Raw genomic sequence first — 14439 nt, 5'->3', positions numbered from 1 at the left:
TTAGGAGTCCAGAGGGAACAGTGCTATTCACCGATTCTCAATCACTTAAGTGTCAAAGACCGCCCTCTGGACTCCTAAGGACAGAAAGAACAGGGATATGAATGACTACAGTACAAGTTATGCTGAAAGCTTAGCTCCAAAACTTAATATCAATCTTTCCAGATTTTCCTGCACCGGTAGATTGGACGGCGTTTTTATGGTGACCGCTTCCCCTTAAAACGTACTTTCATAGCCCCACCATGCTGAGCACAATTCTGCATGCATATGTATGCTGAATATATACATAGAAGCATTACAACCAATCAATATGGTTAAATTCCCTTAAAGGGATACTACCATCAGGTAATTTTTTTAATCAAATATTCAAAGTTTATACGTGAATATTCTATGCAATATTTTTTCTTAAAAAAATAAATAAAATGGGTGGATGGGTAATATTTTGCAGTCCCTCTATGTATTCTACTTTCTGCCCTGGCTCTTTAATTTCGTCCTTTACGTGGAGTTGACCATTCACTGTGACCAGAGAGGGGCCAGAGTGACTCAATCAGAACATCACACATTACACCGATAATTACAATGTTCTTCTATGGACATCTATATCTAGGCCTATCAAGTGACCTAAATCTACACCTACTATTATACTAACAGATAACATCTTTTACTCACAGCAGCAGTAAACTGACAATGTTTTTCTTATCTATCTAGAAGTTGTCTCTCTCTGTGCCGACTTCCACAAAAGGATAACATTTTGTATTTCAATTTCAATGGTATAGTACCTCCAAAATGAAAAAGAAAACAAAGATTTAAAAAAATAAATATATATATATATATATATATATATATATAGACAGCAATTCAACCTGAATACTATAGTCCAATCTGGTATATCTTCCATGTACTTTATCACGTAGCTATGATAGCCTGCCGACATTCTATGTGCTGCCTCTGGCATTCATAGTGTGCCCTGCACTGATAAATAAAAGGAAAAGTCTAAGGCAGATTGGTACACCATAGACCAGGGGTAGGCAACCTCTGGCATTCCCAGCATGCATACTTCTTCTGCTCTTCTAAGAACTCTCATAGATATGAATGGAGCATGCTGGCAATTGTAGTTTCACAACAGCTGGAGTGCCGAAGGTTGCCGATTCCTGCCATAGACTTTTTCCAGGGTGCGGGTGCCCACAGAGAGGGCTCCGAGTGCCACCTCTGGCACCTTTGCAATAGGTTTGCCACCACTGGTCTATGGAGAACATTAAGTCAATGTTGCTATACATGTCTATGGAGAACATTTACGACTCAACGGGGCACATTTATTAAGATGCCGGTCCTCATAAGCCCCTGTGCTGGATCTGCTGGAGTTATGTAGAAGGCGCATCTACTGCCGATTCTAAATGCAAAACCGCTTCCTTGCCGTGTCACATTTATCCCATTTTCTACGCCTAAACCAAGGGTATAAAATGATGAATGAGACGGGCCTGCCGACCCGTCCTCTTCCACTCCCCGTTTTTTTTAGACCTGGTGTGAGCAAGGAAGAAGTCGTAGATTCTGCCGCAACATGATGTGCGACAGAATCAGTGCCAGATGTTCGCCACAAAAGTGGCATATACGGTATCTGTTCGTACATGACCCCCAATGTTGCTAGATATGTTTATGGAGAACATCAACAAATCTATTAGGAACATTAATGAGTTGATGTTGCTATATGTGTCTTAGGGAAAACATCAGCAAGTCAATGTTGCTATATGCGTCTACAGCAGAAATCAGCAAACTCCGGCACACCAGCTGTTTTAAAACTACAACTCCCAGCGTGCGCACTTACTTGGCTGTTCCTATAACTTCCACTGAAGTGAAAGGAGGATTGTGGGAGTTGTAGTTTCAGAACAGCTGGAGTGCCGGAGGTTGCTGATCCCTGATCTACAGAGAACTTCTACGAGTCACTGTTGCTAAACAGGTCTATGGACAGCATCAAGAAGTCAGTGCTTCTACTGTGTATACTGTATGTCTTTGGAGAACATCAACAAGTCACTACTCTATTACATGTCTACGGAGAACATCAGCAATGTGGCTATACATGTGCATGCTACCCACAAGTTATATTTTTTTTTACACAAATGAAAAAAAGAATATGCAGGAAAAGCTTCTTCTGGACGTCCATCTTTAGATGGTCTGTCCTTACAGTAGAGACACGCGTTTCTCGGCAGTTCTGTAGAAGATAGTCTAATGATTTGCCATTCCTGTCCTATAATTTCTTTGATCCTTTGCTTCTCTGTAGAAGACAAAATGACATCCACAGAACACAGCTCAACTCATTTATTTGTCAGATCCGCACACTTTAACTAGCCGGCTATCTATAATTACTATCTTATCTGGAGATCACCGGAAGAGCACAGGATTTCAATGAGAGCGGACAGATGCTTGTCTCTGTCAACCAATCATGAAAAGATATTGGTTTAAGGGCCCGAGTCCAGATAGGTTTACACTTTATTCCTCAAATTTTCAAGCCCCCAAAAAATATAAAAAATTAGGATAACAGACATCAGATCTAAGCCGAAGCTAGTGCTCATGGGAATACTCATCAACAACGGGCATTATCTGGCACACCCAACCATATTATATGAGCCGGCACAGTATGGGGCCTGCTAATAAATGCATGACCTGTCACTCTAGGTTTAAACCATCAGTTCACAAAAGGTAAAAAACAGATAAAAATCCACTGCATATTCCACAGCAGAAACCACCACCGTTTCAGCCACGTTTTTTTTTTCAATCTCAATGCCATGGATCTGCTCGCAGTTTAACCCCACCAAATAGAGCTAAACAGTTTAAAGGACACCCACCACCATTTTTACTGCAAAAAAAAAACAAAAAACTGTAAACCCACCCTAAAGGCTTAAATCACACACGCTGTTTTTGTTGCAGTCTGAGGAACAATTTTCCAAGCCAAAGGCAGAAGTGGATCTAGTAGGAGTCTAGGTCCTTACTTTATGTTTCCCATTCAATTTTAATCCACTCCTGGCTTTGGCTTAAATGCATTGAAAACACGTATCTACCCAAAAAAAAATAACTGCATGTGTGATTCCAGTCTCAGGTTATGTTCAGATTATGTATTTATTTTTATTTATATTTTACAATCCTAATGAAGGATTTTTCTGACACTGATGGATTTCTGCTGTGGATTTACAGTTCGATATGCCACAGATCCGCATGTTACGAATTTGCGTTTCAATATGGCACGGATCTGCATTAGCCCCAATCCATGAGGTTAATCCATTAGTGGTACCCCACTGTAGGGTCCATGCGGAATCCACTTCAATACCTGATCTGTCACTTATTGATGTGGATTTCTCATCTGTGTAGAAGTATAGACTACAGTACAAATTCCCTTAGAAATTAAATGGGAGGAGGATTTCACGTGGATTTCACTGCGGCATATGAGCAAGAATCAGATGGAAAAATAGCATTAGGCTGGTTTTAGACAAGTGTTATATGGCCACCCATGAATCCTGGTCTGAACGAAGGTCTAATCATAGTTGCTATGATGCTGTTATTTCATATCATTAGACCCACTGCCTGCACAGGACTGCGGTCATATTGCACATTTATTGTCTGAAATTGGCCTTAAAAAAAACATGGATGAATCCAAACTTAAATAGATGTGTCTCATGACTGTGAACGGTGTGTAATGTTCATGACCCACTGGTGTCCTCATGTAGATATTTCCGTAACGCCTATTGATATCGATGGAGATGAACAGCACATGACACGGTGAAAGTTGGTACCGAATGGCCACCAAGTGATTTCTCAAGGCTGATGATGGTCCTGCTGACACCAAGAGCTTTCTCAAGACTGATTATGGTCCTGCTGACACCAAGAGCTTTCTTAAGACTGACGATGGTCCTGCTGACACCAAGAGCTTCCTCAAGACTGACGATGGTCCTGCTGACACTTATGTCTGGTAGTAATATACATTTCTAGTGAAACCCCTCGGATCTTTTAGAAATTAGTTTACGTGGTTGTTTATAATGGCAGCTCACAACCTCCACATTACCTGGGTTTACCAACTGCTCTGCAGGATAGCTCAAGAGGTTCCCCTTCCCTGGTAAGACCCTGAGGATAAACCAACGACACCATCACCACAGGTTTATCTGTAAAACATAAAACAATTAAATAATTAATAACAGCGTGTCACTGTACAAAAATACTTTGTCTGGGATATTGAATTTTTAATTTTTACAACTGTTGGGGGCATTCTCCTCAACAACTGGGGGGAAAAGGTAATTACGCATTTCAAACCTAATTGGTTCTTTTTCAAAGTAAGTTCTCATCCCGCCTTATTGGCAGTGGACTCAGGCTGGTAGTAGGGTGACTTTCCAAAAACTGCATGTTTCTAAGGAAAATTGTGATGTGGTGTAACATCTGCCACCTGAACTATGGGTTAGGCACACTGAAATTTACAAAAAGGAACCTCTGGATGTTTCAGTGAATTACAACAGCAGCCAAAATCTAACCTTACACTTTAGTGCTTTACTTTTACCTATAGTATTGGGAACTGCTTATCCTTTTTAACCACTGACTAATGTTTTATCCAATCTGGCAGATTTCCTTCCCTGCCTTGACAGATTTAACATGCTGGCTTGGTCAAGCCGAACATACATGCTAATGGGAGAATCAGCCATCTCTGCTGATTGAAAGATCTTTCAGTCAAAAGTTTCAGAATGCCTTAGGCCATATTAACCATTTGTTGAGGCTAATAGCTCATAAATTAACAATTATGGAGCCTAACTATGCAATACTAACTATGCAATACTACACATTATGGTATACCTGTCCAGCAGAAGGCGTAATTAACCGGGACTACCGATCAGACATAACATTAAAGGGGTTATCTGTGATTTTCATACTGATGGCCTACCCTCAGGTCCAATTCTTGGTACCTGCCGATCTGCTGTTTGAGGAAGCTGCGGCACTCACCGAAACTCTGCTGAATGTCGTGGCCTCCTTGCAGCTTACTAAGCACAGTGCCGTCCACTGGAGAACAGCTTGGCATTGTAGCTCAGCCCCATTCATTTGAATGGGACTGAAGTGTGTTTAGCACATGTGAACAATGAACATGACGTCATTGGCCTAGGAAGCGGCCTAAGAGCTTACGGAGCATCGCAGTCTAGTCATACAGCTGATCAGCAGGGGTGCTGGGAGTTGGACCCCCATCAATCTGATATTGATGACCTATCCTGAGGATAGGCCATCAGCATCAAAATCCTGGAAACCCCCTTTAACACCACATACCTATTATGTACTATGAGACTAAACAGCCCCATACACAGCAAGTTTCAATGTACATACACCTTTTTGCTAAAAGCAGCTATAACCTTTTCAGGAATTTGAACTACAGTAGCTCTTCTGTGGAATTTGATCAGAAGGATTACCCTTCACTGTCCATGCCCATCAATAAGCCTTGAGAACCCATTACCCTGTCTGTCTCTCCTTGAACCACTTTTGGCAGGTACTTACCACTGCATATTGGGAAAAACCCACAAAACTGTCAATTTTGGAGATGTTCTGACCCAATCATCTGGCCAAGTCAATTTGTCCCCTGTCAAAGTCGCTCAACACAGACTGTTCGCTGTCTGACTAATATATCACATCCCTCGAGAGGTGCTACTGTTAAGACATAGTAGTTTTAATGCTAGGGCTGTTCAAAACAACCAAACGATTCCTAGGAAGCTCAAGCCAGTTGGTGTCCCGGGGAGCGTTCAAGCATCTTAGAAGGCTGTAGGACGAGGAGGACACGGAGCAGCAGCAGGCGAAGAAAATGACTGGGGTATGATAGATGAATTTAATAAAGTGGTGCAAGTAAGTAGAAGAAAGGAAGAAGAACGAGCAGAAGAATGCGAACAAGAAAAGGAAGAACTTTCTAAAAAGGAGAGTGGAAAATCAATGGGAAGTCAAGAGACAGAAGGCAGAGAGTCTGGAAGAAAGAGAGGAGTCAGAGAAAGGGCACCTACAAGGTCAGCCTACCTACTCATCATAACCATTACATATGGTAGATCCAGAGACCACTGGGGGTCTAGAGCGGAGATGCTTATATGTGCTAAGCTATTTGACATGAGGGTCCCGGCATGTGATGCAATGTGAAGAGAGCAGGCTGAGAGGAAATAAAAGCCGGTCGGATTTATATCACAGTAACATGAAATCTATTTCTGCAGACCAAGCTTCACACTTGAAGCAGCTCAGGCTGAAGGAAACTCATTTGCCTTCATGCTGAGGTGAAGCTACAGATCTATGCCATGTTCCACACTGATACATCCGTCCGAGTGTCATATATAACGGAGAGACACAGTGTGTGCGCCAGGCCAGTAATGGGCTGCTCTCAGCTTGGGTGCACAATGCAGTTCTGAGCAGTACACGAGGGAGGGGACGACACATAAGCGGAGGAGAGGAGCAGAGCAGAGATGCTTCATACACACAAGGCCTCTATAGGGATGGATTAGTGTTTTAAGACCCATAACTGTCCCTATTTGACCTTGAACAACAGAGGCAAAGACAAAGAGCAAGAAGGGACGATGCACGTAGGGAGGTGAGGCCATACCAACGCTGATGGAGAGCTGCATACAATAGAACATTATAGGGACATGTAGAAAAAAAACTAAATGCAGTACTGTACATAGCAAAAAAACAAAACAACTAAATAAAGACAAACTAAGAGGATACAACATGTATACCGTTCCTTATATATAGTCGAGACAAGGAAGGACTTAATGAAGTTTGAGGTCTTCTACCCTGTTATTAAAAGGAGTGCATCCCCTATAATATTTTTTTTTACAATTAAAATCAGATACTACCGGTAATTATTCATGTTTCATCATATTTTGGTTTTCCAACTGTAGATTTTCCTTATTTTCTGTACATGATTATGGGAGCAGCCCTGTTGCTTGAACAACTTTCAGCATCCACATGGACCACAGGAACCTATTGTCTGGAGATATCTATTGGCTTCTATAGGAGAGTGTTGTGGGCATGCTCTGTGACCTGTGCAGGGAGGAGGGCAAGAGGTCATCTGCATCCATCACCTTTTGTGATGGGTGGATTTAGCATTATCTAGATATAGGTGTTACTGGTCCTTGTCATCCTGTCCGTGACGATAATGAGATAACTGCTAAAATGTGAAAGAACAGGAAGTATCAGTCTATTCTGAAGATCAGTGGCCAGATAGGTTTTTCTGGATTTTCTCAGGATAGGACATCAAAATCTGATTGGTGCAAACTTGACTCCAGGCAATCCTGCCGATCCTGGGCCTATGACATCACATCCATCAGTCACATGACCTTTGTGCAGCTCAGTCCCATTCAAAATGAATGGAATGGAGCTACAATTCCAAGCACAGCAGCTATAGAATGGACTGCAATCCTCTTCAAACAGCTGCATGGCATAATTGCCAGGATTCAGACCTTCCCAGACTAGAAATCCTGCTGATGGGTCATCAATATTTAGATCCCAGAAAACCCTTAAAAAATATAAAATGTTCTTAAAAACTTGACCTAAAACAGTAGGTTCAATTACATTTTTTATTTGTAATCATCTGACCAGCAAATTAGCATTAAACCTCTGGTTAGCCAGACAATAGACCTTGCTTTGGGTCAGGAACTCCACTTGGGTTGCATGCACTCTTAGTGGAAATGGGGGAGCAGATACCAGGCAGATTATCTTGCCCCCAAAAAAAACTAAAAAATCTGCCTGTTACGTCAATACATAAAAGGTTTTCCAGAAATGCAGTTCTGCTTCTACTAAAGAATCAGTTCAAAGAAATGGCCCTAGAAGTTTTAGAAATGATGCTGTAATGCGATGCATCTGCTGTATTTCTTCCCCACTTTACCTGATAAGAAATAGCTGGATTACAGCTCTCAGGATCATCAACCAAAGATAGTTCTAGCCCTAATGCTCCAAAACTACTGAAGCAGCTCTCTGGACTCACTAAGAGGAGTACAGGAGAGGGGGGAGATGATGAGCTCAGCTATATCAAGTTTTTCTTTAGCATTTTTATCTAAAAGCTTTTAAAATACAATCAGGACTTACAATGATAGCCCATGAGCCCTCCTCCCCGCTCCCACCGAGCGACTGACAGCTTTACCTCAATGATTTTATATACAATGAATGGCTGTCAATCACTCAGTGTGGGTGGGGGAAGCAGGACTCTCAGGCTCTCGCTGGGAGTCCTGATACTATTTTACCAGCATGAATACAATTAATAGAAAACTATAGATCAACCTCATTGTATCTTCCTCTGTTATAAGCCGCTTTCAGACAAGGGAACTATAGGGGCCATGAAAGATCCACTTTAACTTTAAATAAATTAAAGGGGTTATCCCATGAGTAATGTAAAAAAATAAATAAAATAGATGTCACATAGAACATGACAGTACCAGTCCTTCACATGGATCCAGAGATCTCCCCAATCATTGCTGCAACTGTTCTACTAGATTTATTTCATGTTGATAGCTCAGGGGTTGTGTCCTTTCTGCTGCAGTTGAAGGAAGGGACTGACCATGTATATCAACCTCAGTGAGCTGGACAGAGAACTTAGAAAAAGGGGCAAACAGCAGGTGGCGCTATACAGATAGATTTCATTGAATAACTTTGTGGCAAAATTTTTAATTTTCATGCAATTACGAAATGATTTAGATCCAGGTGTTGGTTTGAAAGATTTGGAATATTTTTCATGGGACAACCCCTTTAAGTTCAATTAAAAGACCATTATTGTAGAGGGTTAAGGCCCCCCATATACAATAGAGTACTCTTGACCGAACCAGATTTCAGCAGGGTCGGCTGACAATTGCTGTGTATGTGGGAAGGGTGGGGGTTAGGATCACACATGTTGACTTTAAGGCTAGGTCTACACGACGACATTTGTTGCGCGACAAAAAGTCGCGTGACAGATAGGGCGCAACATTTGTCGCGCAACATTTTGTTGCACTAATGTCGCGCAACAATTTTTATAATGGCAGTCTATGGTGTCGTCCATCTCGAATGGATTTTCTGCGACTGTCACGTCGCAGTATGTCGCATGTTGCAGTGCGACACCATAGACTGCCATTATAAAAATTATCGCGCGACATTAGTGCAACAAAATGTCGCGCGACAAATGTCGTCGTGTAGACCTAGCCTTAACGTCCGCTTCTTTCGATTTCCTAGGAGGTAAGTCACTGCCAGAGATGTCTGGCAGCGGCTTTGTCCTCCCTCATTATTGAAAACACATACACACTTGGCCAAGCAGAGAGTGAAAGTGTATGGGAAAGTCGTGAAAAATCGGTTTTGGCAGAACAAATCGATCAGCCCAGTTACAGGAGGCACATGGGTACCTTAAAAGGGGTTATCCCATGATTAATGTAAAAATGAAAAATCAGACATCATATAGAACAGGACAATCTTGCTAACAAAGTTAGAACCAGCCCTGTACCTCACATGGATCCAAAGACAGCATTCATTGCCTATTTTCAAGATGGCAGCTCAGGGGTGTGTTTTTTCACGTAGGTTGTAGGGGTTTAGGCATTTCGTTTCTGCTGCAGATCACTCCTCATAATGGTCACAACAGAAAATAGGGCTGATGGGAGTTGAATGATGGAAGTGAGCATGTGTGTCCACCTCTGCAAGGTGGACAGAGAAAGGAGAAAAGAACAAACACCAGGTGGCGCCATACAGATTAATTTTATTGAATACCTCAGTGGCTGTACTAAATTTTTAGTACTCAGATCCAGGTGCTGGTTTAAAAAAAAAAGTAGAATAGTTATGTGGGACAAACTCTTTAAGGGTTATTTATTCTCTAGTAGTCCATAAGGTAGGATGCGGCCATAAAGAACTACAAAATTATCAAGGTTACACAAGTGGCTTGCGCAGACAAGTAAAATGTAAACAATACCTCCTATAGGTGAAGTTCTTGAGAACAGTTCATTGAGGTGGAATTTGAAGCCATAAGAAACTAATAATTGTAATATAATATATATATATATATATATATATATATATATATTCTGTTATTTATGGCCTTATTAATGTCAACCCTCTAGGTAAAGTCCTACAATAATATCAGCAGCGATAGACCGTGTACGTGTCGCAAGGTTTTTGGATTTTCCTTTAAGCAGTAAATTGGCCTCCAATTTCCTACAGTGTAAAATAAGAATCTTGTCACATTGGGATGCGCTCCAGTGGATTAATTCCACTACCACCACACTCTGTGCTACCACCTCTGACATCAAGGGCAGGAGAAAGGCCGGAGACATCAGGAGCCAGGGGAAGTCTTATTATCTGATGAAGCTTCATCTCTTTGATCTAAATCTGGCTTTTGGTGGCTGAAGCTAAAGGTAGAAATGCATTATTAAAGCTAACGAGCTCTCGCAAAATGTTAATGGACATTAAGTTTGAATAAATGAATTACACATTAAGAGTCGCTGGAAATTCCACTACCTGCCAATTTAAGAAGATCAGATCATTTCTGTTTGCCAATTACGGAGACATTACTTCACAATACTTTCAATTTAGATACATTATGGAGGACGAATAAGCAGCTCTAAGATGTATGAAGAAGAAAATTTGATTTAGAACAAAAAATGGAACTGATGCGTTGAGGTAGGGTTTTTATAGACCTGTTACATGGTGACAGGTATTGGGTACTGAATAAGAATCGCTCATCTACACACAATTCAGCTATACAAAATTTATAACTTCTCGGGTGCCATTATTAGAGAGGAGAAAAAGAGCAAAGCCATTGGCCTCCAAGCTGTGGTTCTCCATCAGAAGGAAATCTTCTAGTAGATGCATGCCCTGTCTGCCGCAGGCTGTAAATTCCCAATAGCTGAAGAGCACAGCTTGGAAACCACTACTCTATTATATACCAAAATCTAAATCAATCTCGTTACGGTGGAACTATTATCACTACACTCAAGGTTAAACAATATAAAACAATAGTTCAGTGGATCAAAGTGTGTGAAGTAGCCTACTTTCAATCTACATTCATCAGCAATAACACTGCAACCACTTGCCCAATATTCTGACTCATCGATGCATGGACTGTCGAAGATATCTGTACTTGCCCCAAAATTGCTGCAGTTCATGCTACAATGGTACAATTTGAGGTAAACTGTTGCGGTTGTGGCCCATAGTCCTTTGCTGCACAGCACACCACTATCTCATTGGCTGTTCCAGGAGAGAAACAGCCTGACAGAGTTCACCGTTTTAGGTATAGTCCGATAATGCCGGGAACTGCCCTACCCACCATTGACTATAATGGGATCTGGCCACTTTCCAGCATATATGCAAGGTTTCGGCGGGACAGGTTTTTGTTTAGCTGACATCCGGCATTTATGCTGACCAGACCAGTGGAACAGGCTATCAGATCTCCTAACTCTAGTGTGAACCGAGTATAAGGAGTCATTTCGACAGTAATCTTGCCTAACTATATTACTGTACCAGACTAGAATCCAGAGTTGGACCATAAACACATTGTATAATTTATACATACACTATAGTAGAATCCTTATGTAACTAACCACAGCTAGAACTACCCTCGAAGAACCTTGACTGAAAGCTGTAACCTTGGGGCTAAGGCCTCGCGTGATCCCTGAGAGTACATGTAGTCACTGAAGTGAGTAATAATGGAAATTCGTTCGGAGGTCATCTTCTAAATGGATTGAACTGGAGCATTTGTTTGGTAATCAATCGAAAAAATAAAATAAATAGGTGCCCTCATTATAGATTGCCTATCATTAGTGATGAGCAATGTCTCTGAGGCTGACGCATGAGAATTTACAACCAGTGCTAGGAGGACCATCTTGAAGAAGCAATCAGCCTGACATATGGAGAACTCAGAGTGATCAAAAATGGGGGGAAAGCACCTGCAAGTGGGGTGGCTGAGCCACAGCAAAGTGACTCATTTCCATAGGATCAGCAGGAGAGGTCTGACGACTGCACATTACAGCGTTTATTACTAGTGCGGTGCTCGGGCATTCCAGTCACGAGGCCTCTGGAAATCCTGCGGCATTGGTACTTCATATATATTTACACGGCCTAAATATTTCATCTGGGGGTCGTATAGTACTGTGGTAACAATTAATACTCAGATGCTTCATACATTCAATACATATTTAAATGTAAATGTATGGAACAGGGAATATACGCTTGACCAGGCTGATATGGCGGCTCTCATTAACACTACGTATACAGTGCTGCACATACAAATGCTGCAGCCTATAACTGCGCTGCTTGTTCCTTCATTTGTTAGCAGAATTGGGCTGCAGTCGGCTCTCCGCCACTAGCAACGCAATGTTTTCCTGCCAGTTTTGTTGCTAGGAACATGCCACTCGTTTGACTAATTTGCTCCTGTGTAAACACTGAAGTCATTTGACCGTTAATATAGGAATAAACCGTGCACTTCTACACACAGCAGATTGGACTGGGACGTACACATCATAAACACGGCTGCTAATGTATTATGGATATCAGGAAAGCAGCCGCTACTTTATTAGGACTCAGTCAAAACGCTTGATCATCTTATACATGGAGACGTCATCGAGAGGAGAATTTGACAAAACCTCTTTACTGCGTCATGTTCTAAAAGGTGCATTCACATTGGGTTTGCACTGAACACTTGGCGTAGTCGGCGGGACAACTTCCAATGTATACTTCAATCATACTCCTAGGACCCTTTCACCCGATAGAGGCCATAAAAGTGTCATCTGGCCTCCATCAGGCTCGTATATATCTGTCAAATATATCTTGTATACCTTTCTTTGTTGCGTCAGATTCTATACAGAGGTATCCAGTAAAATAAAGCTATATGTTTTAGGACTATCCCAGGTAGCCATTATGGATGCACAAAGGAGGTCTTTTCTTTCCTCAGGTGGGCATGAATCAGAAATGGAGCTCCAAGTCAGGACCTGTGCCGTAAGCGTACGTTCACATCAGTGTCAGAAATCCGGTTGGCTGTTCCAGCAGAGGAACAGCCTGCCAGAGTTCACCGTTTTCGGCATAGCCAGAAACTGCTCAACCCACCACTGACTACAATGGGATCTGCCCACTTTCCGGCTTATATGCCGGGTTTTTGTTTGGGTTTGCACTTTACATTTGGCGTAGTCGGCAGGAAAACTCCCACTGTATACATCAAACATACTCATAGGACCCTGTCATCCGACAGACTGTATACCTTTCTTGGCTGCATCAAATAGCGTCATCAATCTATACAGAGGTGTCCAGTAAAAGAAAGTTATGTGCGTCATTATTTATTTATTCATTTTTTTACATTAAAGCCTATGGCAGATGTATGCCGTCCTAACTTTGGTAGTTTGTCAAGTTTTCCTATTGATTTCAATGGTAAAAACTATAACAGAAGAAAGGAAATATGAAAAGGTTGAGAGGGGGGTTATTTTTGGCCAAATTATTTATTTTAATTTTGTGATTTTATGCAGCTCTTGGCACTTTTGCACATATGCGGCTGCGAATGCAGTTGTGGTTACCTAGGTGATTTGATATAGGATGCATTTAAAGCGACCCCCTGGTTCAAGTTATAAAAAAAAAAAAAAACACTAAGGCTACATGCACACGAACGTTGTTCGTTTCAGTGTCCGTTCATTATTTTTTTTTTGCGGATAGGATGCGGACCCATTCATTTCAATGGGTCCACAAAAAATGCGGACAGCACACCGTGTGCTGTCTGCATCCATATGTTCGTTCCGTAGCCCCACAAAAAAAAATAGAACAGGTCCTATTCTTGTCCGTTTTAGGCATTGTTACAATGAATCCGCAAAAAAAAAAAAAAAAAAAACGCTGGCATACGTATATCAGTTTTTTTTTGCGGATCCGCAATTTTCGAACCGCAAAACACATACGGTCGTGTGTATGTAGCCTAACTGGGGAGCGCACAAAATACTTATCGTGCCCTGCTTTTTATCTTTTTAGCTGCAGACCCGCTAATACCCTACACTATAGCACCTGTAGCCCCGTACACTTCCCGCTGCCCTTGGATTGGCCAGCGCTGTTCACGCAAGAACTGCTGGCCAATCCAAGGGCGGCAGGCAGTCTTGTGCTACCAAATGCGCGGTTCACATTAAAAGTGGTGCGGCCATCTTGGAAGGCAAAAGAGGAGCGCAGGAATTAAAAGATCTCTAGATAAAAAAAAAATGAAAAAGGAGGTCACCAGGTAAGAGCTTGGTTTGTTCCTCAGTGAATAGGATTTATTTTTTTTATTTTTTTCTTGAACCAGATGGTGGCTTTAAGAATTACAACTTTTTCAAAAAGCTGCAAACAAGATATTTTTAAAATTAATACAACCGTACTTGTGAAGTAAATAAAAAAAATAGGCAGAAGCTCTGTCGGGCCATGGTCCTCTGCAGGCAATCACTGGCAAAAGAGATCATATACCATACTCAAAAGGGTTCTCCAGGATTTAGATAT

General features: G+C 41.6%; 1 protein-coding gene across 4 annotated transcripts in view; it reads right to left on the bottom strand.

Moving 5' to 3' along the window:
* The window catches only part of CADM1 (cell adhesion molecule 1), a 264419-nt gene that overhangs the window by 61968 nt on the left and 188012 nt on the right, over positions 1-14439 (bottom strand). For all 4 annotated transcript variants that reach the window (XM_044282270.1, XM_044282268.1, XM_044282269.1 and 1 more), the window contains one exon: positions 4049-4145. In XM_044282270.1, the coding sequence (XP_044138205.1) occupies positions 4049-4145 (97 nt within the window). The remainder of the gene's footprint in view (positions 1-4048; positions 4146-14439) is intronic.

The sequence above is a fragment of the Bufo gargarizans genome, chromosome 2, assembly GCF_014858855.1.
Source record: "Bufo gargarizans isolate SCDJY-AF-19 chromosome 2, ASM1485885v1, whole genome shotgun sequence".
In the NCBI taxonomy this organism is placed as follows: domain Eukaryota; kingdom Metazoa; phylum Chordata; class Amphibia; order Anura; family Bufonidae; genus Bufo; species Bufo gargarizans.
This window is presented reverse-complemented; position numbering and strand designations above follow the sequence as displayed.